The sequence below is a fragment of the Actinia tenebrosa genome, unplaced genomic scaffold (assembly GCF_029948245.1).
Source record: "Actinia tenebrosa isolate PJP-AT-01 unplaced genomic scaffold, QUT_ActTen_1.0 PGA_scaffold6__47_contigs__length_16458017, whole genome shotgun sequence".
NCBI lineage: Eukaryota > Metazoa > Cnidaria > Anthozoa > Actiniaria > Actiniidae > Actinia > Actinia tenebrosa.
In genome coordinates, this window is record NW_028292583.1 from 6,864,103 (window position 1) to 6,890,419 (window position 26,317).

A 26,317-nucleotide genomic window follows, 5' to 3' on the forward strand; every position below is an offset into this window, starting at 1 on the left:
AGTAACGTACACCTGTCGCTATGGTTACACACGTGTTGGTAACGAAAGAAGGACCTGTCAGTGGCATGGCTGGGATGGATCTCTTCCAGTTTGCAAACGTAAGCTTTTCTATAACCTAGAGTACATTTTTATTAACAATATAATTATTTTGATAGACGTGTTTTGCAGAGCTGCTGTCATGGTTGGTAATGAATATACCAGTCGCGATTTAGGGATCCGAGTTTTGCGTTGGATTTGTCGTTGGAACCAACGAACCAACACGGCAAACATCAATATAAGAGATTTGAGCTTACTTCTGATCACAGTTTTGTGCCTATGAAGGAATAGGTGCTTTCGCTTGTGCGCATGCACATCTATTTTTTTTTATCATAGGTCACGTGACCTTTAATTTTTGCACCATACTCTCACCTCCTGCGTTTAATACATACCAGGATTCTTTTATATTTTTATGATTCTTTAGGTCTATGTGACCCTGGTACGTACTCGTCCCGGGGATACGAGCCGTGTACTCCATGTCGTATCGGTACTTATCAGCCCAATAAAAGAAGCAGGTCGTGTATTTCATGTCCTGGCGGCAAATCCACTGATACAACTGGCAAGAGGTTTTTGAGTGACTGTCATCGTAAGTATTTACTAAATATAAATGCTGGTCATTTTCATAGCCGCCATCTTGGTTAAATCTAACAAGAGATTTGTCCTCAATCTATTTTATTATTATAACAACCCACGTGACTGTCACGCGTAAATTTATTCCTTTGGTAGTTATTGCAAACTATTTATTGCTTGTTTTCAATCTGTGCCCAAGAGAATCCAATGACAAAAGCCGACACAGTAGCCATGTTGGATGATATGATACAACAAAGAGACTAGTAACGCATCTGTTGTTAAATTTAAACGAAATGACGGCTGTGAAAAACATAAATAAGGGCTTTCTGTAGCAGTTTATTCCTTTTTTTTTTTTTTGGTTGACCAATGAATTTTCCAAACGCACTTACCCAAAATCCTGGATCCGCCCCTGATCTGGGTAAATTTTTGATATTAAAAGCGAAAAGAATATTTGCAAGAAATGTTTATTGGTCGCCAAGGTTACCATGTCCACGTAAATTTCCGTAGAGTTTAAAAAAATTAAAATTATTCAAGACTACTAAAAAATACTATACTTGACAACGACATGCGCTCTGCTGATTGCTTTTATGCAAATATTATTTTACATAGATAAATGTTCGAAAGCTGTCTGCAATTTGCAGGCCTGGTCCCAGTGGAGTGACTCTGATTCATCATTTGAGAACCAATGCGCTTCCCAGATACGAAAGCGGTTCTACAAAAAAACATGGCAAGAAATTCTCGACCCGAGTGGATGTGATTCTGTCAATAAAGTATGTCCACCAGATCAATCTGAACGAAGGCAGAGAGGTAGGAGATACTGATGCACTGTTTCTCATTGCATACCATGGGGTAATACTTACATATGCAGGAGTCTAGCGAGACGGGCTACCTGTGGATTTGGTGAAAATGTTCGCGCTAAAACGCGTCTGCTCGTTCCTCCAATTCTGGTACTCTCGCTAACCCACTGTTCACATGGGTAAGAAAAAGAAAAACTTGTGTAGATATGAATAAGGGAGAAAGAACAAGAAAGGCAGTCGAAATATCGATATGACGATCAAAGATCTTAATTAACATTAAATGATTGATATATATATATAAAAGAGTGTAAAAATGAATGAATGAATGAAAGGGAAGTGAAGGGAAGTGAAGGAAAGTGAAGGGAATGGAAGGAAAGGGAAGGGAAGGGAAGTGAAGTGAAGTGAAGAGAAGAGAAGGGAAGGGAAGGGAAGGGAATGGAAGTGAAGTGAAGTGAAGTGAAGTGAAGTGAAGTGAAGTGAAGTGAAGTGAAGTGAAGTGAAGTGAAGGGAAGGGAAGGAAATAAAAGAGGAGAAATTAGGGGGAGGCAAAAAGTTTTAATCTTATCAGAAATAGATATAATAAAGAAATTCCATTTCTAAATCCAGTTGTTTACTGCGACCCTTTGCCTGAGCCCGAGTATGGATACTATCTACCCAAAAACTGTACGATCACCAAACAAGCCTGCAAATCCGTTAGTTCATCAGTCTGCATGTTCTTTTGTGGAAAGGGCTTCGACCGTCAAGGAACCGACGCCGACTTTAGAAGAGTTTGTAAAGCTGATGGAAGATGGACTACCTCTAGTGCTAAATGTAAAGGTAAGTGACTGGTTACAGAACAAATTCATTTATATCCTAGACCTTCATCGATTAAATAATTAATTAATCAATTAAATTATTATTGATTTGAAATAAGCACTATTCTGCACCTGACCCGTTTCTGTTATTATAAACATGTAGATACGATGGCTCCAGAGATCACGTGTCCAGAAAACGTAGAGGTTGGCAATGAACGCGGGAAATCATACGCGCGTGTCAATCTTCCTAATGCTAACGCTACAGACAACTCGGGAAAAACTCCATCAATCAGGATTTCCACTCCAAATATCGAGGCTATGCAAATATTCCAAATATCAGAAACCGCTACCACAGTTTATTACAGTGCGACGGATGATGCAGGGCTTACGTCGAATTGCAGTTTTACCGTTAAGGTCAAAGGTTAGTAGCGGCGAAGAGTACTGGAATCTCTTTTACTTGAATGAATGAATAATTGAATTTTCGAATTAGATGAAATTCAATTTTTTGAGTTTTGAGTTTTGCGCAAAGGAGTTCAACTAGAAAAGTTGGAAGAATCGGATGTTTTTTTCTTGGCTTGCTTGGCTTGTGCTCACGCCTATGACAAGCGGCTATCACTGATAATTCCACCGCACACGAACTAATGCTTCTGACCCAAGATTCGGTTCTCGACGCCAGTAAGAACTAGCCTGTAGAGCCCTGACTAAACGAGGAAACATGTTTACCGCGCGCATGTTTCCCCCATGTTTCCAAGTTTAGCTACATGCGAAACATTGCTGCGTGCAACAAATTTTGTTCCAAGACGTCGCAGAAATGTTTCTGCTGTGCCTAAAAAAACATTCGATACTTCCAAGACGCATGAAAACAATTTCGATGTTTCCTCGTTTAGCCAAGAAAGTCAACATTCTAAAAATCCATATGGCTCTATCTAGTCAAAACAAGATATATAAAGGACGAGGGTGTTGAGTAAACATGTTTCCCGATGTTTCCTGACGGTTTTGCCACCTTTTACTCGATACATGTTTCCTGGCCATTTAGCCATGGACTAAAGGTTTTAGTTGTGTTTTTTTTCAGACACGGAAAAACCTCAAGTCCTCGAATGCCCTAAAGAACACCTAGTTTACACATCAGAACGACCCAAGCGTGTTGTATTCCCTGAGCCAAAGTTCCAGGATAACTACGATACGGCCCCAGTAATCACGGCTTCCCATAAACCAGGAGCTTTATTCTACTGGAAAAAGTACACACTGACCTTCAGTGCTAGAGACAAGGCGGGAAATACAGCAACCTGCTCGTATCCTCTTCAAGTTGGCCGTGAGTAGGGAAAGTTATTTACGCAGTTTTAAAACTGAGTGGCGTAGCGATATGAGAGCGATCCAGTTTCACCAATGGACCTTTATCACACGGTCCATCATACTGCTTAGGATCAATCCCCAACTCGGAATCGTCTTTGAGAAGGATTGGTTTTTGGTTCTGGGTTTGATGTCAAAGAATTATTCACTTAAACTACACTGTTTTTCTCATTTCAGCCCTAACGTGTCCGTTGTACGACCCCCCAGCCAATGGTATTCGTTCCTGCAACATCAAAGTCAACGAGGCGAAGCAAGAGTACGTTTGCGTCGTCCAGTGTAATGAAAATTACGATTTCGATGAAAAGCCGGAATGGTCGTCATACGCCTGTATGAATGGAGCGTGGAACGGGTATAAGTTTCCTATATATCAACAACTACCTGAAGGAAGGCCTTGGAAAGATTGTGCAGGTGATTACTAAACGGACCAATAGGAGAATAAAATGGTGTTTACTATAAGCTACCACACAAATGTAGTTTGTAATCGTTCTCAAGAGGGGAATAAAAGTTCGTGGCAGCCATGTTGGATGATGGCCAATTAAGGTGGTTTGGAATCATTCCTAATTGCATAAAAGTGGCAGCCATTTTGGCTGATGTTTACTATAGGTGGTTTGTAATCACAGGCATGCTGGATGATGTTCACTATGGGTGGATTGTAATCATTCCTAAGGGAATTAAAGTGGCAGCCATGTTGGATGGTGTTCACTATAGGTGGTTTGTAATCATTCTTAAGGGAATAAAAGTGGCAGCCATGTTGGATGGTGTTCACTATAGGTGGTTTGTAATCATTCTTAAGGGAATAAAAGTGGCAGCCATGTTGTTCAGTGATGTTCACCATATGTGGTTTGTGATCCTTCCCAAGTGCATAAAATTGGATTTCATTAGGTCTTAAATACAATGGTTTAATGCCACAAGCAGGTAAAAAGATTAACTTGTTTTGCAGTTAAGAGTTCCCCAACTGGAGTAGCCAAGAACGTCAAGGTCTATGCTGGCAGTTGTTTGTCTGGCAACGAGGAAACACAGAAAAAAATCAAAGAGCAATTTCTTGAATTCATAAATCAGGATCCTCTGTTGAGCAGCATGTTCTCTTGCTTAGGCAACAACAACGTGGACTGCCAACTCGCTAATGTCAAGGTCAGTAAGATTATTGATTATTGCTTGTTCCCTTCCTAGACGGAAACAACATTTCCAAATTCCAATTCGATCTTGGAACGGGGGCGCACCCAAATAGTAAGCCTCTTGAACTAGCTCGAGCTCGGTCTAACAGTTATCTTTAACAGCATGCGCGGAATATTCGTTGACCCGTCGCGTGTGACGTCAAAGGGGCTCAATTTGGAGGACAAAACAAAAGAATTTCAATCTCCTGAGAATTGGAAACCTAGTCCTCCAAAGCCTTGCTGCAAGGGATCTACTAATTAAGGCCTTTTCATGCAATGACATCCCATGTGCCCTTGTAAACTTTGCGTTATCCGACAACAATGTCATAGAAATGTTTTGATTGACGCCAACCAAAACCCTATTTTGTCGCAATGAGAAGGAACCCTATTTTGTGCTATTGAGAAGGAATGTAAATGTTGCTTACAAAGAACAAAGATTTCACCAATATATATAGTACTGTGATAAAGTTGAAATAAAAAGTAGTTCATTTCCTCCCTTAGGTTTACTGTGGCAAGAACAGCAAACGAAAATGACGTGGTCTCGATGAGAATGCTTATGTCATCGACATCAAGATGAAAGTCCTAGATCTTAATCCAGACTCGTCCAGCCTTGAAAAACAAAAGTTGAAAGATATCGAGACAAAAATGCTCGCTAATAAACAGATTGTCGACGACGCCATTAAGGTATCGTAGAGCCTCATTCCTGTTTGTCATCATGTAAATTTTCCTTATTTTTATCGATTTCCAAGGGAACATGATTGCTATCTTGCTGCATATATCAGCCAAAAACCTCAGATAGCATTTGATGCGTTGTTGCTCTGCATTTTCTGCGAACAACTCAGAAACAATTCAATTAGTGTGGAATCGAAGCCGAATCGACTTCGGACGGCAAGAACCGTTCACGTTTTGCCAGTAATCTCAGCCAGTTGGATCTCCGCCAGTTCAATGCAACTTTGAAAGTACCGCCCACCAGAATATTGAAAAAATATATTTATAGAGGGTAAATAGTTTTGATGTGGCTTTGATGATTGTAGTAGTGAAGAAAACAGGTCGTGTCTTCACACAAATACGAATCATCCCTGAAACAATTTTGACGAGATTATGTACGTGTATTCTTCTTTTAGCGTGCAACATCAATGGTAATGAAAGTTCAGGTAGACTCTGTAGATGTCGAAGATGAAGATGTCAAAGGCGCATGCGCATTAGGGAAGGTAGTGGTAGTTAAAAGCGGCAGTGGATCGGAATTGGATCGTTCAGTGTGTGGTAAGCAAGTGATAGGGTATACCCAGTATACCAATAGTACATTCTCAATCTACGTCCATCCAATCCATTCAATCCATCTCGGGTACATTCTTATTCTGATACGCCCATCCACTCCATCTTGGGTGCATTCTTAATTAGCGATATACGTCCGTCCAACCCTTTTGGGCATTTTCATATTCTGATACGTCCATCCAAACAACCTAATGGCGAGTTGTAAACAAAAATACTCTTTTTCTCTTCTATTCATGAAAAAATTATTTCAAGAGAAAAGGAAATAAAATTAGAATTAAAAACTATAGTAGGCATAAGTTTCAGGTCACCCATCCAGCTATTAACCTCACTCATCCGGTGTTGACCACTCTCTGTCTTGGTAGCCCAATAATGTTTTCCACTGGACCACGATTCCAAGAAATTAGTACAACAATAGCAGTGAAAACAATTTCCGGTACCCGGGAACAGTCTTTAATTTTCACGACAATGTCTAGAGTTAGTGTTAATAGCTTTTTTAGCGTTAATAGTATTTAACCATCCTCTATGAATTCTCTTCAGTTGACTGTTCTGCAGGAACGTATTACAGTAAAGACGCCGAAGCATGTGTTCAATGTAAAAATGGAACGTACCAAGACACTGAGGGCCAGGTGTATTGCAAGGTGTGCCCTGGGGGTACAAGTACCATTGGGCGTGGTGCGAAGAGCCTCCAAGATTGTAAAGGTAGTGAAACAGTTAAATATGGCTTGGGTTTCAGTGCCGTCGATTTTTTATGAACAAAATAGAATGCATTTCCACTCCAGTTTCTTAATTTGTTTCACTCTGACATTAAACGAAAGGCGCAAAATGGGTAGAATTTGTACTAAAGGGTCCAGGTTTACGTACGCCGCACTTCTAAAAAAATACTAAGTAAAATGTATAATACAATGTATTAACAGGTATATGTGAAGGTGGCCGTTACTCCACAACGGGCCTTGAGACTTGTGTTGCTTGTTCAGTGGGTAAATACCAACCAAATAATCACAGCACATCTTGTTTACCCTGTCCTGCCGGCACCAGTACATTTGACATTGGAACAACTTCCATAGAAGACTGTAAAAGTGAGTACACCGATTTGGTTTTGAGTTCATTGTCTTCCTATTTTCCTTACTTCTCTCTAGGATTTTTTAAAGGATTTTTCTATCTAGAGTTACATTTATAATATATAATTAATTAATTAATTAATTATGTAATTGATAAATAATTATTCACGAGGGCCGGAATGGTTAGTATTTCTATAGGCGAGAAAACAATACGCCTGAAGTAAAAGGGTATAAAGCAAAGTACTTTTAAATAGACCTCGTTACCAAAGGCGTAATGTTTTCCCATTTCAGACCACAACGTGTTATTCTTTTGGGAATAAGATTCTTTGTCTGAATCGTACAACCATATTCATGTGTCTTCTCGTGCTCAACCGTTAAACAAAGAAATGATACTCTAGGAAATGACACGAAACATTAATTGCGCTTAACCTAAAAGGTCTATTAGTCAGCAAAGATCATCAAAGGTTAGATCCTTTCAGTGGTTGACCTAGGATAATTTCATGGGGAATTCGCTATCCTTTATGGACTTTACATTACTCTTTCTCATGGAAAAATGACCATATTTTTTATCTGCTTTGCGTCAGAGTTATGCACCGCTGGGCAGTTTTCAAAACACGGAGGTCTTGGAGCTTGTCTTCCGTGTCCTCGTGGTACTTACCAGCCCAACGCCAAAGAAAAGTCGTGCATAAAATGTCCTTCTGGTATGACAACCGTTGGTGATGGTTCAACCTCTAAAGATCAATGCAAATCAAGTAAGTTTACCTTATATGGCTGTCAGTAGTCGTCGGCTTGCTCAGTATTATATTGGGCATGACATGACACAATGCGGCCTGAAATGCCCTCAGATTTGCTCGGTATGATTAAATATGGCTGAAAAAGGAACAAAGTGACTGTATTCGATTGGCTCAGTTGAAATCTAAGACTGTGTACGCAAATATAAAAAAATGAATCTACGAGTGACTTTCACCAAGACTGTGTCTCAATGATTCACAATATCTTCTAATATTTTGGTAAGATTTGACTGAGAAAAGGTACATGAGCCAAGTGTTTTGCACACAATCGATTTCTCGTTGTCCGTCACGAACAAAGAACTAACGTTCTATCTATTAGAAATTTCAATCCATGCATATTACACTTCGGTCCAATTTTGTGGTGCACAAATTTTATGCTAGCAATCTTTCTTTTAAATCGAATAGAGGAATCATGTTGCAGGACAGGAGCAATGCATTACGAGAGGCATATTGTTTTGTTCCACAGCATGGCAGCTTTGAAACCCCCCTTTATAGCAAAGAACGATCTGGTTTTTTAAAATACGCTGGTTCCCTCTCTTTAAGGCTGTAGAATGGACTTTGAAAATTCTATTGATCATTGGACTAAAACAGGGACGGCCTTCAACAACCAGCCGACATATGGCGACAACCCAAGATTCAGGAACCGTGAGTCCGCGCAGCAACAAGGAAACTGGTGGATAGGAGGCGCCGAAAATCGCCCTTCTCCATCTCACCCCGCAGGACAAATTCAAGGTGACGGACCAACAGGCACACTTACTTCCCCAACCTTTCAAATCACGGGTAAAAGTCTCTCTTTTCTGATTGGTGGTGGCTGTGACGTCACGAAAGTACGAGTTGAGCTACTGATAGACGGCCTTGTGGTGAAGAGAGAGACTGGGCGGTGTTTTGAGTCGATGGAAAGACGATGCTGGGATGTGAGTGAATATCAAGGCAAAGTGGCTCAAGTCAGGCTTGTGGATCAGAGTACTGGAAGCTGGGGACATATCAACTTTGACGACTTGAGAGGAGACTCTTGTATTTGAGGTAAATAAACCCCTTCTGGTGACTGGGATAGCAACAGCAACAGCAACAGCAACAGCAACAGCAACAGCAACAGCAACAGCAACAGCAACAGCAACAGCAACAGCAACAGCAACAGCAACAGCAACAGCAACAGCAACAGCAACAGCAACAGCAACAGCAAAAAACAGTAAACCTCATTGCCTTCTTTCCATTCTAAAACCATTTATAATTAAGTATATGCTAATAATAAGTCTTGCTTTTTCAGTGTATGCCAAGAGCTTCATAAATGAAGAAACCTAAAATGAAACAGGATAGGTTGACGACAAATATCTATTCATTATTTACAATTACAGAATAAATACGTAAAAAATACACAAATGTCCTCGACTTTTTATGATATTTAAAGTGCATGGCTCTCATTCGCATATTCCTTCAATGCTTATTTGAATTGAAGTTTTCTAGTTCAATTTGGGATTAATTCGCACGAGTTTGTTTTTCAAAGTTGAAATTGCACGAGACCGTAGGTTGACTGGTACAATTTCACCTCTTTGAAAAACACACGAGTGCATGCGAACTATCCCAAATTGAACGAGAAACCGTATGATTACTTAGTACAAGAGAATATGAAGTTACTTAATATTCTCTTGCTTAGTAATAATACGTATGAAAAAACTTCAAAAGAAAGAGACGAAAATATGTGAAATATTCAACGCATAAGCTTAATATTACTATTGAAATTCGTTCGTTCACAACCAACTATATTCTATTAGTATTATAAAATTTGGCTATATGTTTATTGTAAAAAGTTTTATTTTTTATTTTATTTTATTTATTTTTTGCAGTTAGGTAAATCTGAATCGTTATAAAATTGACTGACTTTGCAGCTATAACTGGAGTTGTATAGTGAAAAAAATTATACCTGACAATTGTTGAACGTGTTCAGAAAACTTTGCGGCTCAGTTTTGGGATCTCGTAGGCCAAAATATTGTGTAAAGCACTTACCTCATCGTGTTTAATGGTCTTTTCATAGTCTTTTTCGTTACTGTTTTAGTATTTGCTTTACTCTTTGGCAAATACTCGCTCGAGTATTTTCTTTAGATCCGCTGGCTCATCTCCTTCAGTTTATGTCATAGTTTGTTTTCTTCCCACGGTTTCTTCCATGTATTCAACCATAACAATGTACTTGTGTTTTCTTTTTTGAACTGTTTTTAAGTTATATATGTTAAGTGTATGTTTTAAGTTGTTTGATAGTAAAATCCGTAAAATCTTTGCTTACTTTCACCTAAGATAAAATGGCTGCCATTTATATGGCTATCATTTTGCTTCAAATTTTTCCTCAAATGTTTAATCACAATAATCTATCATCTTATTGGCTGAAATTATTTTCTATTGTTTATTATCCAATCAAAAGGAGAATTCCGTTTTTAATTTGCACTGCGTTACACTTTTCTGCACTGTATTACAGTTTTCTGCACTGAATAGACCTTTTCCGAATTCGCTTGGATGACCACGAAACAATGGTTTGAAGTCGACACTGAAAACTTTACCCTTTTATTCATCAAGTTCAACCTCGACTTGAAACCATTGTTTTGTGATTACTCGAGCGAATTCGGGAAAGGTCTATTACGCTTTTTTGAACTGTCTTATGATTGAATAACACTGCTCTAAGCCAACCAGAATTGAGTAATTTTTTCATGTATGTCATTACAGCAAACCCAACAGTACCAGACGCCTGATTTTACTGATTGAATATTCATTAAGAAAAGAGAGAAATAGTATTTGTCTTATTCTGACAAAAGAAATGAGAAACACCCTACCGCTATTAATTGCAGCTGAAAGATCACTTTATCTATTGTTGAATAATTAAGTAGTCAAATCTTTGAGCCAGTTATAACTACACAGACTGAAGGAAAACTAAGTATACTTCAAAAACACACGTTCAAAATGAAAAGTTAGTGTTCAAGTAAATAACCTTCATATAATGCGAGTAATTGCTGAGTATTCTCAATTCTGTATGACACCTAATTGTCCTTACTAGTTTTTTAAAAAATTCCTCGCTAATTTTTTTATGTACCTTTTCATATGCTTGTCTAATGAATTTTTAGACCAGAATATATTTGACTATTAAAATAGTTATTATACTCTAGTAGTTGACGGTTAATTAATAATTGGCATCCGTATCCATGGAAATTCATATTTTTTATTTTATTTTATTTTTTTTCGTGACAGAAATAGTTGTCCAAAGCTCTAATTATTTGAGGTCAAGTTGAAGTTAAGTCACTGGGAATATCAGTTTTCTCGTTTTTGTGAGCGGTTGGAACTGGATATATTTTGCTAAAGCATTGTTAAATGGTATCATAATCAGAATAATTAATATGACACCGACAAACCGGCGACAAGACCAAGTAAATCGTTTTAGCTCTAGAGAGTAATTGCAAATGCCGAAAAACAGCAAAATTAAGATATAAAATGGAAGAACTTAATAAAATCCAAGAAAGGCCAAAAGAAAAGGTCTTTAAACAGCTAGACTCTTCTCTGGCCACTTTTCTATTTCAGTCCTGTTTTTTTGCACACAAAACAATTCACTAGTCGCTTCATGGCATTTCGTATATCCCTCATCTTCCAACATATCATCAAAGGATTGACTAGCGAGTTGAAGAAGATGATCGTAACAGCAAAGTTCTTCACCCCAAAAATTAACACTGCTCGCTCTCTTTGCAAACGTAATAGTACCACAGTACAGAGATATGGGATATAAGAACTCAGGAAGATGATATAGATGCAAAGCGTGTTAAAGGCACGCTTCTTAAAACGAGCCAACTCTAGCACCGTGTTGTTGTTGTTGCTGCTACTGTTCCCACTCGTAGCAACAGCCATCGCCTGGTCGTGGATTTCATGTTGATGTCGTATCACGGTACGGTAGATTTTAGCGTAGGAAATGAATGTAGTTATGAAACAAGTGCAGTTGATCATCATAATCAAGATGACGTATACTACCTGGTTGAAAAAGTTTAATGCTGTAAAAACTCCAGAAAATAAAAGCAAGGCAGCCAAGAAAAAGGTTGTCCTTTTGTTGGTGACCAGAGTGTTATATCTGAGATGAAGATGAATCATGAGGAGCTGGTCGACGCTGATTGCTGTGAATATAAGAAGAGACATGCAGCAAAATAGGTTTGCCTAAGCTGCATTCAGGTATGAAGTAGCACACGTAACCGAGTGCAACACAACGATGCTTAGATTGTTGATGGCAAATGCTGGTTGTGATGCGACACCAACGAAAAAGTTCGTAGTTGCCAAGGCACAGATGAGGATGTTAGATGGCATACGAAGTGCTGACACTCTCCAAACTGCTACAATCATAATCAAGTTGATTAGGAAAGTAGGGACACAGAATACGATATTGAGAACAGCATTGATGATATAAATGTTGCTATCAACTTTGCCGCTGTATTCATTCCGTAATTCTAGATGTGTACACTTCTCTTGAACAGAAAGATTTTTTGCTTCGGTTGCCATTTATCCCTTGTATATAAATCAATCTGAATAAATTTCTCTTTTTATGTCTTTATATTGTGGTTGCCAGACCATATCATCGTCTTCCGTGTATCTCAAGTACTTTCTAAGCTCATGTCTTGGCAATATATAGGTTAATGATTGATTGGTGTAAAATTAAATCGTAAGTGAGACGACGGTCCCTTGCATTTGATAAGCATCGATTCGCATATGACGAAAATCTTGCATCCAGATAGGTGGTTATTATTAATACACTTCAAAACCTTGGAGTTGGCTTAATTTTAAAACAAAGAAAAGATTCGTTTGTCTTCATCATGACTTTAGAAAGGAGTATATGAAGATTTAACGATTTTTCAAAATTCAAGAACTAAGCTTACAGATGCAGCTTACTTTTAAAAAAAATTTACGAATTCAATGGTATAAATGTCCTGAGGTGGAGAAAAAAATGAAGATCGATATGAATATATATTGCTTTTTCTCATTGACATTTTTTAATGACATTTAGGGTTTGTTTTTTTGATATCCAGCACCACCTGCTCCATTTCTATATATAACCACACTGTGGACAAGAACACACAGAAGCTAGAGATCATATAGATAGATATAGAGACCAGATACAGAGAGAGACAAAGAGACTGAGAGACAGGTACAAAGACAGGTACAGAGAACAGGAAAGATAAAAACAATTAGATAAGACTAAAAAACTACTATCAGAAGAAAAGTGGAGAAGTTTTGTAGTATGTGGTAGTGCAGTTTTCGTATGACCGTGAAAAGTTCACGGCACGAACACGGTCGTGACACAGCAAGGGATACGCCAGACCAATCACATTGCACGAGAATTTACTCTCCATCCAATCAAATACCCGGAACATAGCATAAACACGGCGCGGATACGGTCACGCCAAGGTCAAGACAATGCAAGACCAATCATATTGCGCGTGAAAAAATCAGCCAATTAAAATTCTAGAAAGCATCACGGTTACGGCACGTCACGCTTACGACACTGAGCTTTTCAAAGTCATGCGAAAACTGCTCTAATGTGTGCAGTGGTGCTTTGTGGTTGTGGTGATATTTCTGTGTGGTGATGTTTGTAGATTATTGGTGTGTTGTATAGTGATGTGATGTGGTGTAGTTGTATGTGGTAATGTGTGTAGTGGTGCTTTGTGGTTGTGGTGATGTTTCTGTGTGGTGATGTTTGTAGATTATTGGCGTGTTGTATAGTGGTGTGGTGTGGTGTGGTGTAGTTGTATGTGGTAGTGTGTGTAGTGGTGCTTTGTGGTTGTGGTGATGTTTCTAGATTATTGGCGTGTTGTATAGTGGTGTGGTGTGGTGTAGTTGTATGTGGTAATGTTGTGTGTGGTGGTATTTTGTGGTTATGGTAACGTTGTGCTTGTTGATATGTTTTGGGATGTGGTAATATTGAGTTTGTTGATGTTTGTGGTAGATGTGGTTGTTTATGTGATAATGTGTGTGGTACATGTTGCGTGTGGTGGTTGTGTTATGTAGTGTTGTTTGATGGCATTATTGAATTGATGTTGTACGATAATGTTGTATACTTTAGTGTTCAAGTGTGTTGTCATTGTTTTTCGTCTTATTTATATGGTGAGATTTGGTGAGTAGTGTTTTTCATGTGGTCTTATTTTGGCAAAAACAGATAGATCAACCTTGCAGGAGTCAATTGGATATTTATGTAAACACTGGCTGTAATACACTGAACTGGTGACATATGATAGGTATTTCTATTTCTTAAAAAAAAATATTTTCGTTTATTCAATAATTTCACTTTCAAACGTCTATATCAACTGTCTATATCAAATGTCTTTTCCTACTCTCTTTGAAGTTATTCAGTTTACTTTACAGTATTTACCATTTACTTATACTCATACTAATATATATTTAATAATCTTGTGTCTAGAAGAATAATTTGTATATGTAATAGGACTCCATATTGGACGAGGAAAATTCCGAGGACTGACAAAATTGGATGAGGCCGTAGGTCGAGTCCAATTTGGCAGTCAGAGGAATTTTTCGAGTCTAATTGTTTCTTGATTGGGGAGGATGAAATCCCATTACCTATTAATTATATAGCTGCCTAATTAATCCCATATCAACAAGACCTGTCCAATTAAGAAAATAATTGGAAAGTTACCTATATGGGATTAATTAGAAGCTGTATAATTAGTATTCTAATTCTCAAAACCAATTCTTTGAATCAACTAACATATTAAGTAATAATACGAAGTCTTAGGCTGCGTTCATAATGTATGGCAGAGGGGGAGGCAGGTGAAAATTTGAAATGTCACCCCCCCTTAAAGTCATGCAAAAAAATACAATCCCCCCTAAGCAAGGCTTGCATCTTCTTCCAAAAACTGTGTATCCCCCCCCCCCCCCTTTTTCTGATAAAAATTTGCCCATCCCCTCTTTTTCCTACCAAAATTTTCCCGGTCCCCCCTCAATTTCACCTGCCCCCCCTGCCATACATTATGAACGCAGCCTTATAGTGATGCAGGATTCTACGTGACATCACAATGGGAAGCAAAGGAAGACTTGTCAGTTGTCCAAGTCTGCAACTAGATGTATGCTATAAGACTCTGACTCGAAGACTGTAGAAGCTGATGATGACTTAATATATTACGCTTGTCAAGGAAAATCTTCTGCCAAAAGAACGATGCAGCACGAAGATAAAAGACCACGTAGGCAAAATTCCGAAGCACTCTAAACACAATCTTCAAATCGTCTGAGAGGTTGAAAGCCGAGCGGTCGTTCAAACCTGTGACCTTGAATGACAGCTGAACTGTTCCAATGAGGAACATGGAGCAATTGGTCACAAAAAATAAAACCAAAGTAACTTTGATTAATACGCCAGGAAAAGTTCCCAACCTTCTTGCAAGTTCTTTGAGGGGAGTAAAGTTGAAGACACCAACGACGACAACGGTGACCATGTTTTCTGCGAGAAATGCTGCAACAACGGCTTCTTGTAGACGACCGCTTTCCTCATAGAAAGCAAGGATCAAGATGAAGTCGATGATTGCTACTGCAAGGAGGCAATAAAACAACCAAAACTTTGGAAGATGAATCAGTTTGCGATAAACCTTATCATAGCCAAGAAATTCAGGGCCTATGAAAATCACAAGCAAAGATATCCCGAGGTTCAAAAGATGAGAGAGGAGCCATGTCAACTCAATTTCAAGAGAGTAGGAAAAAACTGTGAAGTTTTTGCACTGGTAGCTCAAGACTCTTTCTTGGACGCAACATTCAACAGCTCGGATGCAATAGAGAATCATTCCGAGAAGTTGAAGTGCAAGAAATAAAGCGTAAAGAAGACAAACTACCACTTCTTTGTTGAGTACCATGATGGCTAGTAATGAGGCAATCGTTATGTCTCAGAATATAAATATCATTACAAAATTACATCCGCATTTCAGTTTCTGGCCACGAACAAACTTTCAATATGAATCTGTCACGTGCTTACTGTCGTAGTTTGACATGTGCAATTAATATAGAGCGCTATGACACTTGTTACATCTTTTCTTTTTTTGCCCAAAATGTTTTTTAAAAATATGATTTGCAATACAAAAGTTTTTGCCAAATTTTTAATAAATTTACAGGCTCAGGAAATGTTTTTCTAGATTAAAAAAAAAAAAAACAACAACAAAAAACTACTAACTCCGCGACCACTAATAGCAGTATCAATAACCGCAAAAGTCCATAGTTTTTCTGGGAAGAGATAACTAGCTATAGCTAGTGTGAGCTACGTCGGTGTTTCTAATGAAACAGTGATGATAAAAGGGTAAATTATACACCGTGGAAAAGATGAAAAAACCTGACGTTTCGGTTTGCCCTATTGCCCCCCACCCCGGAAGACTTTTTGGGATTATGCTATCAGCTGCTGTGGAAGGTGGTCGTATTGTCCTTGACCTCGCTGAATATTAATAACTGGGCGCTGTCAGTAATCGACTGACAACCCAACTTTTTAGCAAAGAAATCTCTCTTAATTTCCGTTGGCTGTTGTATGGCATTTTAGTATCTCTAAGTAAACTACATGATTAAAAGAGGGAGGAGGTTAAAGTAACGCACTCTTTTAGTAACAGTCACATAGAGACTCTGTTTCTATAATAAGTGCGTTATGTTAACCACTTTAGATCCGGTTCACTCGTTTTCTGCCTACAGGAAGATTGCGGAAGAGGCGTTTCAGTACCTGTTTAGATTGTTATTCTGCACGTACGCACGTAACTGACTTCAAATGACCTTTAGCGTTTTTGATATCTCCTGCAATCTCAGGAGCATCTCATTATCAAGTACGTCGATCTGCTGGAAGATAGGATAATTTTTTAGCGAAAAAAAAGATATTTTTATTAGGGCCTGGAGATTAGTGCAGGTTTGGTAAGCTTTGTGTGTCATCAATAGCATCTTGTCCGTTGTGTTTAATACCTGTTCTCAGCGGTCTAACTAGTGAGTGTTCAAGAATATATAAGAACTTGTCGTTACCATAATTCACTTCATCGCAGACCATCGTTGTGGCGGGTGCTCTGTAGTCATTCGCCAGACCCTGCTTTATTATAAGCCCACTCTTTAGTTTTAGTGATTTAGAAATTGTCTTCGTATTTCAACGGTCGTAAGTTTGAACGTTCGGTATTCAATACTTGTATTATATAGTTTCTCCAGGCAGCAGATACATTGCTATCACATTGGATCGCACTTGGATCACCATTCCTCTTATGTGCTCTTGGTTTGAATTTGTCGTCTTCGCTCCCTCCGCGTGTTGAAAAACTGATTTTGCTACATTGCTTTGCCTTGTAAGTATTATATTATTATCGAGTTTTTTATTGTGTCTGTGTTTGTCTCACAAATGAGATTTCTTGAGTTGCTTTTGCCCGCATGTATTGCGAGTTGCTAAAAGGTGTTTTCGAATAAGAAATTTCTTGCCTCACCATCAGTATTATCAGTGATTAATCGTTTTCAATCCTTTAATACCTGTAGCCTCCTGTGTAGGAGGCTACTGAATATCTGTGGAATGAAATATTCTTTTGAACATTACTTTTGTTATATATTGTAATCATTAATGTGACTTTCTTCCTAATCGGATATTTCGCTGTCATGCATCTGAGAAAAGTAAGAATGTCATCTTGTTTTGGTGTATTATCGTATAATTTTCGATTCGTTTTCTTTCAAAATCAGTGCCTCTCCAAGGGCTTATTCAGGATGGCATTCTCAACATTATTTGTTATCGTCTGCTCATGGACATTAACAGGTAAGCATTCCCTTAACTGCTCGAGGGCTTTTATTGTAATCAGTAAAATATGGCTGGGGATTTTTGTCGGTAGAGGGGAAGAGTTGGAAAAAAAAAATACTTTACTAACTTCAATGCCGAATGTATGAGAAGAAAGATGTCGGAGCAGTAGAATTTTCAATAATAGGAAAATGGCATGTCAAATCTAAAGTCAAATGTTAATGTATAGGAAAAAGTATTTGTGGCTCGCAAGAAGTCGCAAAACCGAAAGAGAGTCCGGGAAAAAACTTGACAGGATAGAATCGAAAGCAACAAGCTGATAATCAAATATCACTGATGCTGTTAAAAAAAATTAAATTAAATTAAAAAGAAGTCATGTTGAGCAACCGGAAGGTCGGTGATACTATAATGGTTATATAATGTTTTTCGGGATTATGCTATCAGGGTACTTGCATTGTCCCCAATACAACCTCGCTGAATATTAATAACTAGGCGCTGTCAGTAATCTACCGACAGCCCAACTCTTTAGCAAAGAAACCTCTCTTAATTTCCATTGGCTGTTGTATAGCATTTTAGCACTTCTAAATAACTACATGATCTAGCAAATGTTGAATCCAAGTTTCATTTGATATAAATATGGTGTAAGTACTTACTACTTCGTGTTTAATAGTCTTGCTCATAGTCTTTTTGTTTTTGTTTTTGTTTTACTTCGGCAAAGAATGGCTCGATTATTTTTCAGATCAGCTGGCTCATTTTCCTCAATTCATGACGTAGTCTCTTTTCTTCTCACTCTGATTTCTTCCATACATTCAGCCATGATAATGCACTTTTACTTGTGTTTTCTTTTTTAAAACTGTTATTTAGCTCTTTAATAGTAAAATCCGAAAAATCTGTGCTTACTTACTTAAGACAAAATGGCTGCCATTTCCCCCCTCGAGCTTCAAATTTTATTTTTTGCATTTACTTTATTACGTTTTAACAAAACTGCTGCTCTAAGCCAATAATTTTTTCATGTATATCATTAGTTAAGTTACAGGAAGAGAGCTGCAGATAGTTGTAGTCACGCAGCAGAGCGTGAAGACCTATAAAGGAGCTAAAACAAAGAATCATTGTGTTGGAAGGGATCCTAAGGGGAAGAGCATAGTCCCTCCACATAAAAATTCCTTTCGTGACAATGTTCAACCGAGAGACAGTTGAATAGTCCAGAAGGTTCTTTAATATCCCCCAAAGGATGGTTAGTACTTAGGAAGCAAAATTCCAGTCTTTGTAATTTTTTGTCAACAAACAAGTCGTTGGTTAATTTTGACGGATAAAAAATTCATTACATTATTCCTAGAATAATTGACATATCGTTAATGATCACGATTTACCATCATTCTTAGCCACAACATAAACCAACACCATCTGTGCTTAACCAACTTTAAACCGACGTAATGATCTTAGTCTAGCCACAAATTGTATTTGGAAAATTAGGAATGGAATAACTTAGCTAACTCTTACGCACACTGAATGGGCTTCACTTTGCAAGGTACTTAGTTCAAGGCCAAGTCCAAGGTTGTAGCTGTAGTCAAACTAGAAAGCACGGACCTAAGTACAGACAATGGTTTAGTAAAAAATTCCTTAGTAAAAAAAACAAGCCTCTACTTAGGAACGTCTTTCTCAGTGGTCGGTTTAACAGCTGGGGAAAACGAAAAGTCCAAACATATAGAAAAATATTAAATAAATAAATATAGATTTCAAAACAGTTTGCTTGTCATGTTTACCTTGAGCTGGACGTCATAAGCGTGCGCTAAATAATTTTGCACATGTGAAATACAAAATATGAGAAGTGTGCTGATACGGTTTATTTTAGTTTAGTTTAGTTTATATGTCACAATATAAACATATACATTTTATAAAACTTGAGACATACAAATTTTGTGACTGGCGCAGAAAACAGAACTTTCGTCCCAATTGATATTCCCTCTCCATACAATTTACATACAGTACAAACATGATTAATAATGGTAATTGAACTGAGTGGAGTGCAATTTGGTCTGAAATCAAACGCGCGATTACAAAATCGCACGACCGCGTAGCGGGAGCCGTGCGATTTGTAATTGCAAGTTTGATTTCAGACCAAAACTGCACGACACGAAGTTCAATTACCAATTTATTATATCCATTTCGAAATCTTTTTTGAAAAGGACGTTTTTTCCAGTTAAACCAATATGACTTACAATCTACAAGCAGTCGATTCAAACATGCTGTCAAGAGAACTTGTTTATACTGATCGAGCAATGATTCTCATTTTGAAAATCAACACTTTCAATCCAAAACTAAAATGAATTTATATAGGACCAAAAGGCATTGCATGTATTAAGAATCATTTACTTACATTAAATAGCAAGACAATCCTGCCCAAAAGGGTTGTAATGAACTGGCTGTTGTCCATACAGCCAATGCTCACTGCTTGTATTTTACGATTTCTGTTCAAAATGTTAAGATCACACTTGTGCCGAGAAAACAGCAAAAATCAAGGTTGTTTAGTCCTTCGGTTGTCCTTAAGAAGTCACGTAGCTCAGCAAAAATCTTCTTCTTAAGAAAGACTTCTTTTAATGACTGTATTTTCGATGTGTTTTATGCTTTAAAGATTGAAAAGGAAACCACTTTCCACGATCAATTGCCAAAAAGTCACATTCAAACTACTATGCCGATTGCATTTCCCCCCACTGCTTTTCGCTGTAATATCTTCAACTTATACTTAATCAGTTACTTTACAAAGATGCTTTTGACAATTTTAAGTGTTCAGTTGGTCTTTTTAAGTCCTTTTAACGGCTTTTTAAGTCTTTTTTTACGACGTTTTACGGTAAAATCGTTATTCAGAAAATTCTTTTTGAGCCGTGGCTCTTTTTTTCGCAAGAAGCGGCGAGCTCAACACTCAAATGGATTCCTTAATAAAATTGGCTAGAATATGACATGTCTCTCTCGTGATTGGTTCATATCAGATGATGTGCAAAATCGTGCAATTTAGAGCTCAAAATCGTGCAATTTAGGCTGAAATCACTGCTGCAGGGAACAAATCAGATTGCAGGATTTGGTAGTGCTTTCAAAATGGATGTAATAAACATTAAAATTGACGAGGAAAAAATAATAATAAAAAGAAAAAAAAAATCAAAATTTATCAAAATTCAAATTCAAACATTTTTAAGGTGATAAATGAGGCATGGTCTTTTCCCGCATCGCGCACGTTCTTTACAGAATAAAATTAAATTTTAAAGGGCTTACCAAGTAAATATTCGTACGAATTCTCTTCGTTGAATACACAAGGCTAATTTGAATTTACTTCAACTAAAATGATCTGTCTGAAGAACGTACTTGTGTCAGCTTTGAGAAACGTTGAAGTATCACGAATTGGACTTAATGTTTTCTAAAGATATTTACATCAGTTCTGGCTGTTTACAAATTTGCTTCTCGCGTCCAACTCTTGTTGTTTGAGTTTGTTGTTTAATTATTTGCTTGTTTGTCTGTTTGTCCTTGTCGTTTGTTTGTTTGTTTGTCGTTTGTTGTTTGTCGTTTGTTGTTGATAATCATCATCATCACCATGTTTTTTATCATCCATTACTTGCCTCGTGGGATCCAGGTTCAATTCCACCTCAACTTATATGGGTAGAGATGCTTGTAAAGCCACTCTTTATAGATGACACTGCTGAATGCCATTTTTCTCACTCATTTTTATTTATTTATCTTACTTCTTTCAGCTGGTCTCATCCCACCCACCATCATCTTTCCATCCAAGGATTTTGACGATCCAGACCAAGCGGTGGCCGGCAAGATATTTACCCTTTCCTGCGAAGCGACTGGTTCGTTGCCCATGACCTTCAAGTGGAAAAAATCCGATAAAGATTTCCTATCTTTTCCTCCTTATCAAACAATAAAATCATCAGGGCGTTCTTCTAATCTCACTATTACTTCACTCAACCCCAATGATGACGGGAAGTATCAGTGCTTAGTCAGCAATCCTGCTGGAGGAGCAATCTCAAGGAAGTTTCGTTTGAAAGTAACTGGTGAGAACTGGACGGTATATTTAGTATGGTTATTATCAATACCATAATAATAGTAATATTAATTTATCAGGTTATTAGGACTTGATCTCCTACTAATTTGGGGTTCATTGCTGTACAGAGTAAAGATATTGACAGCAAGCATGTTATTTTATGCTTCAGCAATTTCACCTTTCGTGGAAGACAAGGCTGTAGAAAAGACTGTGAATGTCACCGTTGGTCGTCCGTTGTATCTTGCATGTCCAGCGCACACCACTGGTGCAGGTCATAGTGACTTTGGGGTGATTCATCATTGGGGAATAAAGCGACCAGAAATAGGAATGCAGCTTCAAATGAAAGCTAACTTAGCTATACTACCCAATGGAGATTTATTTTTCACATATGTGGACCAAGAAGATATAAAAAAGTTCAGTGCGTATCCCTTCAATTTACAACTGCAGTGCATTGTGGCGTCTCGTGACACCATCTACTATTCACATATATACAACCTTAAAGTTGTAGGAAATGGTATGTATGTGAGAAACCTTAGGAGAAGCAAACAAAAGAACTATTCGAGTCGCAGGGCACTTTTACAATAAAACAGTACAGAAAAACTTCCCAATTCGATAATAGAGGGGGTTACTTAGGAAATCTCATCGCTCCCCCCTCCCCCTCCCCCATTTACCAATACAACAACATGATACGATACGAACGCACTCTAATTACAATTTATTCTTATTTCAACGGGCTAGCCCATGCCCTGATTTAAGTGAGTTGTTTCAGGGTTAGTTAAAGATACTTTTACCAAACATTTCTTTATCAAGTTAGTATAGGTTTTAGTAGTTATATACCAACAGATCTGTTTTTAACTTCAGACATTATTTTTGGAATTGCCATTAAAAGTCCTCTTTTATAATCCCATTTCTTAGATAGCTCATCATTTTCTCCCACATTTGCCCCCGGTGGAGAACCGAAGCAAATGGAAACAGCAGTTCAAGGAAAAGAGAAGTTTCTTCACTGTGTAGCAAGTGGAAAGTGAGTCGTCATCAAATCTTTTACGGCTTTTTCATATAATTCTCTAGTTTGAGTGCCCTTCAAAGGTTCATATAAACAAACATTACTAGCACGTTTACTGACTATCTTTTAGTCTTATCACCTTCACTTCAATTTTTGCGACGCGTGTTCGGAGGTTGCATACTTTGCGTACGACACTTAAAACAGTTCTAAGCATTTTCTCATTAATTTTACGATTTCTTTGAATACTGTACAATGTAAAATTGGCCTGGTTATAAGCCCATCAAGAAACCTTTACGAATGAGCATAAGCCCAGGGTTTTTAACCGGAATTTTTACTGAAATTTCGGGATCTTTGCTTTAAATAAATCATATTTAATGTTACTGATATATTCATTATGATTCATGATATTCATCATAATGATCATTAATATTTATTTTCAATCGATAGCCCTGCTCCTCAAACTAGATGGTATAGAGTCTTTGAAAATGGCAAGAACAAAGAAATTATTAACGGTAAAGATGGAATTCTTATCCCAAGAGCCAATCATGGAAGGGTGTTGCACATTCCAAAGATCTCTAAGGAGCAGCATGAGCCTGGAAAATACAGATGTGAAGTTTCAAATGGTCAAGGAAAGACATTGGTCTCCAAACTTATCAAAATCACTGTTTATAGTGAGTCAACATGTATATCATTGATGTCGGCATTTTGAAATTGTATCTTAAAATTATATCTTAAAATAGAAAAGATCACATGAATAATCTAATGAGCTAATATGAAATATCAACCTTTCTTTGTACCTTAAATGTTTGCGTACGTTATGACCGGTTGTCCCGTGTTCATCGATAATTAGCCGACTGTCCTTGGACAGCAGTGGAGTCGGCCATTGAAGTGTAGACAAACGATCTGCCAACAATGGGCTGCATTGTCAGCCAGTTATGAAGTACACGATAAATACACCCATGCATGTGTATAACCTTGGAGTCTGTCAACAGAAAGCAAGAGAGAAATACTTGGTTATGGGTTCCTAAGCTTCTTTCATGCTCTACAGCTTCCAGCCTAGGCCAATATTCACTGATCCGACTACACAGTGTTAGATGTATCACACATTAATCAGTTCATGCTCATCTGCTAGAAAGCCTACTCTACAAAAAAAACCCGGAAACTAACCAGTGGCTTAGCGAGAGAGAAGGGGAAAGTGGGGTAATCACACTCCCAAAACGTCGGGATAAGGCGGGAAATTCTAAAGATGAAGCGCGTACGCGTGCGTTTTGACTGGGAAATGTACATTATTGCCTCCCGTATGACAGAGACATCGCTACGCCCCGTACACATGTACAGTCTTATAAATGTTGTTCTCAATTTTAATTGTTCCTATATGTTTTTCAATAACAAGTTCCCCCTGCGTGGATTGTGACACCTCCTCGGATAAAAACAATTAATATTCTTGGTGATGTTAGCTTATTCTGTCAAGCCTTTGGCACTCCTTCACCCAAGTACAAGTGGTATCACAATGGCAAGGAATTCACATCTGACACAGAATTGTAAGTTGTAAAAGAGAAAGCTTGTAGCAGCAGTGTAACCCACTTGCCTCTCGGAACCATGAAAGGACAGAGACCCTTAAATGAAACAAACCTTATATCTTTTTTCATTATCTTTCCTAGGGCTCAAAACACCAGTATGGTGGATGGGAATAAACAACATGGAAGGTGTGGCAATTGAGATACCTTAGTTCATCCGTTATAGAAGACAACATTGCTTTCATTAGAAAGAGTATATTGAAATTAGTGATCTTCCGTGATTTCAGTGTAGTAACTTTAAATGACAAAAATCTACAGCTGTTTGAAATTAGAAAGTTCTATATGGAAACAACGACCAAGGGCCTACCAGCCTCGCTATCGCTATCATGATTTCAGTACATTCCAAATGCTCATAACTGTGCAGGGATTTAATTTATGACAACAGAACTCTCTAATGAAAATCTTATTTTTGAAATCATTGATTGTTTGTGGTGCTCGTTCCCAATCTTCCCTTCGTTTTCATTTTGTCTATAGGTTGTTGATCAAAAACGTAAAAGCAAAAAATGAAGGTGTTTACCAATGTGTTGCTGAAAACGACTGGGGCATGGTTGTATCTTCCACTTGGCTCAGAGTTGAAGGTTAGTGGTTAGTTGGTTATGTTCCCTAATTAGCTCTTAGCTAAATCTACTGACACTTAGCCGCCTCGAAAATAAATTAACACACGCTTCGATCGCGTCTAGAACGAAACTGAGACGTGAAACAACAAACGGCGCAGCACTACAACGCGACTGCTGTCGAGAGTACGAGAACCAACTGTTAGTCACACGGATAGAAACTTCGCCTGAAAGATCCTAAGAACGTTTGCTAGGAGGATAGGTCTGCCCTTAGTTCATACTTGACATGGTTTTCTTTGGTTATTTATAGCGCTTGTTATCCCATATATCCCTGGTCATTACGAATTCAAGGAATATATCTAGATATATCCCTTGAATCCTAATACTTTATATATAGCACTTGAATGCGTAATGAGGTTAGGGAGACAAACTTTTTATGAAGAAAGAAATCTTTTGAAAAATGACTATAGAAACTATCAGGAACCGGAACCCGGAACTTTGGCTTACCTATACCACACTGTATACTACATAGATAGCTGATGGTAATGATGGACAAAAAGTTGATTTAAGTCTTTGGTGAAGCTCATTAACGTTGACTAAACAGAATTGAAAAGCGTTTGTTTCGAGTAATCCCTCACGGGAATTAAGGAACAATTTGATAATCAGATTAATGACGTCCTTTGGGACTAGTTTTCGTATGAAACCTTCTCAACTTCTCTACTAACTATGTTCTCGGTAACTAACTCTTACAAAGAGAGATCATCACCTTAGCGAGACATTTCTGTAATCGGAGCTTAGAGGAGCTTAATTCCAGCATTTAAAATGTTCAAATACTCACGGTAATACCTGTAAAACTTTCAATGAATATTCTTCAGTAATACTAGATAAGACCTATGTAGTTGAATTTTCAAGCTCAGATTTTAGAGGACTGATAATTTACATGTCCTTTTACTTCCAGCAAGACCTCCTAAAATCAAGAATTTCGGTCCATTCTACTTATTTGAGAATACAGATGCAGTATTGCCATGTAATTCAGATGCTGTACCTATTGCTCAGCATAGTTGGTACAAGAATGATCAACTCCTTACCATTGGCGGACGGTATTCTGTAGGTGGTCACAATTCCCTTGTAATTGCCAATGTTATAAGTACCGATGAAGGAAATTACACTTGTAAGGCAAAAAATGTTCTGGGCGAGGACAATGCTTCGAATACCGCAACTTTTTATGGTAAGTAAATTTTATATCTAGGATCTATAAGGATCATTCCCTTCACAGGAATAGTCTTAAGGAATACAAGTCATGTACATGTAGAATGATCAAAAGCTTCGTATGCAAATTGCCCATTTCAGATCACATGACATTCCCTAGCAGCAGTAAGGGGGACTCGCGGTCAATGTCGAAGATTTACGGGTTTTACAGGCGGTTTAAGGAAGGGGTCGGCATCGGGAAATACCCGCGTCCCGTTATTTGTTGCTGCTATGTTAGGAATCGAAGGTATCGCAAATGGGGGTTAAGATATTCCTTAGATATAGATGGACACCATCACAAGCATTCGTAACAAAACTGTGCGCCGACT

At 38.0% G+C, this 26,317-nt stretch overlaps 3 protein-coding genes and 1 pseudogene across 4 annotated transcripts in view; 2 read left to right on the forward strand and 2 right to left on the reverse strand.

Annotated features, from left to right (window-relative positions):
• The first annotated feature begins 400 nt into the window (after window positions 1–400).
• On the forward strand, window positions 401–5,304 carry LOC116296766 (sushi, von Willebrand factor type A, EGF and pentraxin domain-containing protein 1-like). The gene is made up of 8 exons (XM_089038634.1): window positions 401–622; window positions 1,216–1,413; window positions 2,010–2,219; window positions 2,361–2,618; window positions 3,270–3,509; window positions 3,725–3,955; window positions 4,488–4,678; window positions 5,203–5,304. Exons 3-8 carry the CDS (start codon window positions 2,114–2,116, stop codon window positions 5,233–5,235), a joined length of 1,059 nt encoding a protein of 352 aa, XP_088894760.1. The 5' UTR covers window positions 401–622; window positions 1,216–1,413; window positions 2,010–2,113; the 3' UTR covers window positions 5,236–5,304.
• Window positions 5,305–10,802: 5,498 nt separating this feature from the next.
• Window positions 10,803–12,712, reverse strand: LOC116296772 (melanocyte-stimulating hormone receptor-like; annotated as a pseudogene).
• Window positions 12,713–14,796: 2,084 nt separating this feature from the next.
• On the reverse strand, window positions 14,797–15,718 carry LOC116296767 (uncharacterized). The gene has a single exon (XM_031704839.1). The coding sequence runs from the start codon at window positions 15,691–15,693 to the stop codon at window positions 14,911–14,913; it is 783 nt and encodes a 260-aa protein (XP_031560699.1). The 5' UTR covers window positions 15,694–15,718; the 3' UTR covers window positions 14,797–14,910.
• Window positions 15,719–16,600: 882 nt separating this feature from the next.
• Window positions 16,601–26,317, forward strand: part of LOC116296778 (hemicentin-1) — a 63,736-nt gene continuing 54,019 nt past the window's right edge. The window contains exons 1-11 of one of the 2 annotated variants that reach the window (XM_089039300.1): window positions 16,601–16,723; window positions 16,997–17,136; window positions 17,519–17,591; window positions 21,311–21,616; window positions 21,776–22,120; window positions 22,522–22,627; window positions 23,057–23,280; window positions 24,003–24,150; window positions 24,271–24,315; window positions 24,661–24,764; window positions 25,699–25,968. In XM_089039300.1, the coding sequence (XP_088895426.1) occupies window positions 17,543–17,591; window positions 21,311–21,616; window positions 21,776–22,120; window positions 22,522–22,627; window positions 23,057–23,280; window positions 24,003–24,150; window positions 24,271–24,315; window positions 24,661–24,764; window positions 25,699–25,968 (1,597 nt within the window). In that variant the 5' untranslated portion in view covers window positions 16,601–16,723; window positions 16,997–17,136; window positions 17,519–17,542. Of the gene's footprint in view, window positions 16,793–16,996; window positions 17,137–17,518; window positions 17,592–21,310; window positions 21,617–21,775; window positions 22,121–22,521; window positions 22,628–23,056; window positions 23,281–24,002; window positions 24,151–24,270; window positions 24,316–24,660; window positions 24,765–25,698; window positions 25,969–26,317 lie in introns of both variants that reach the window. The other variant, XM_089039299.1, reaches the window with a different exon arrangement.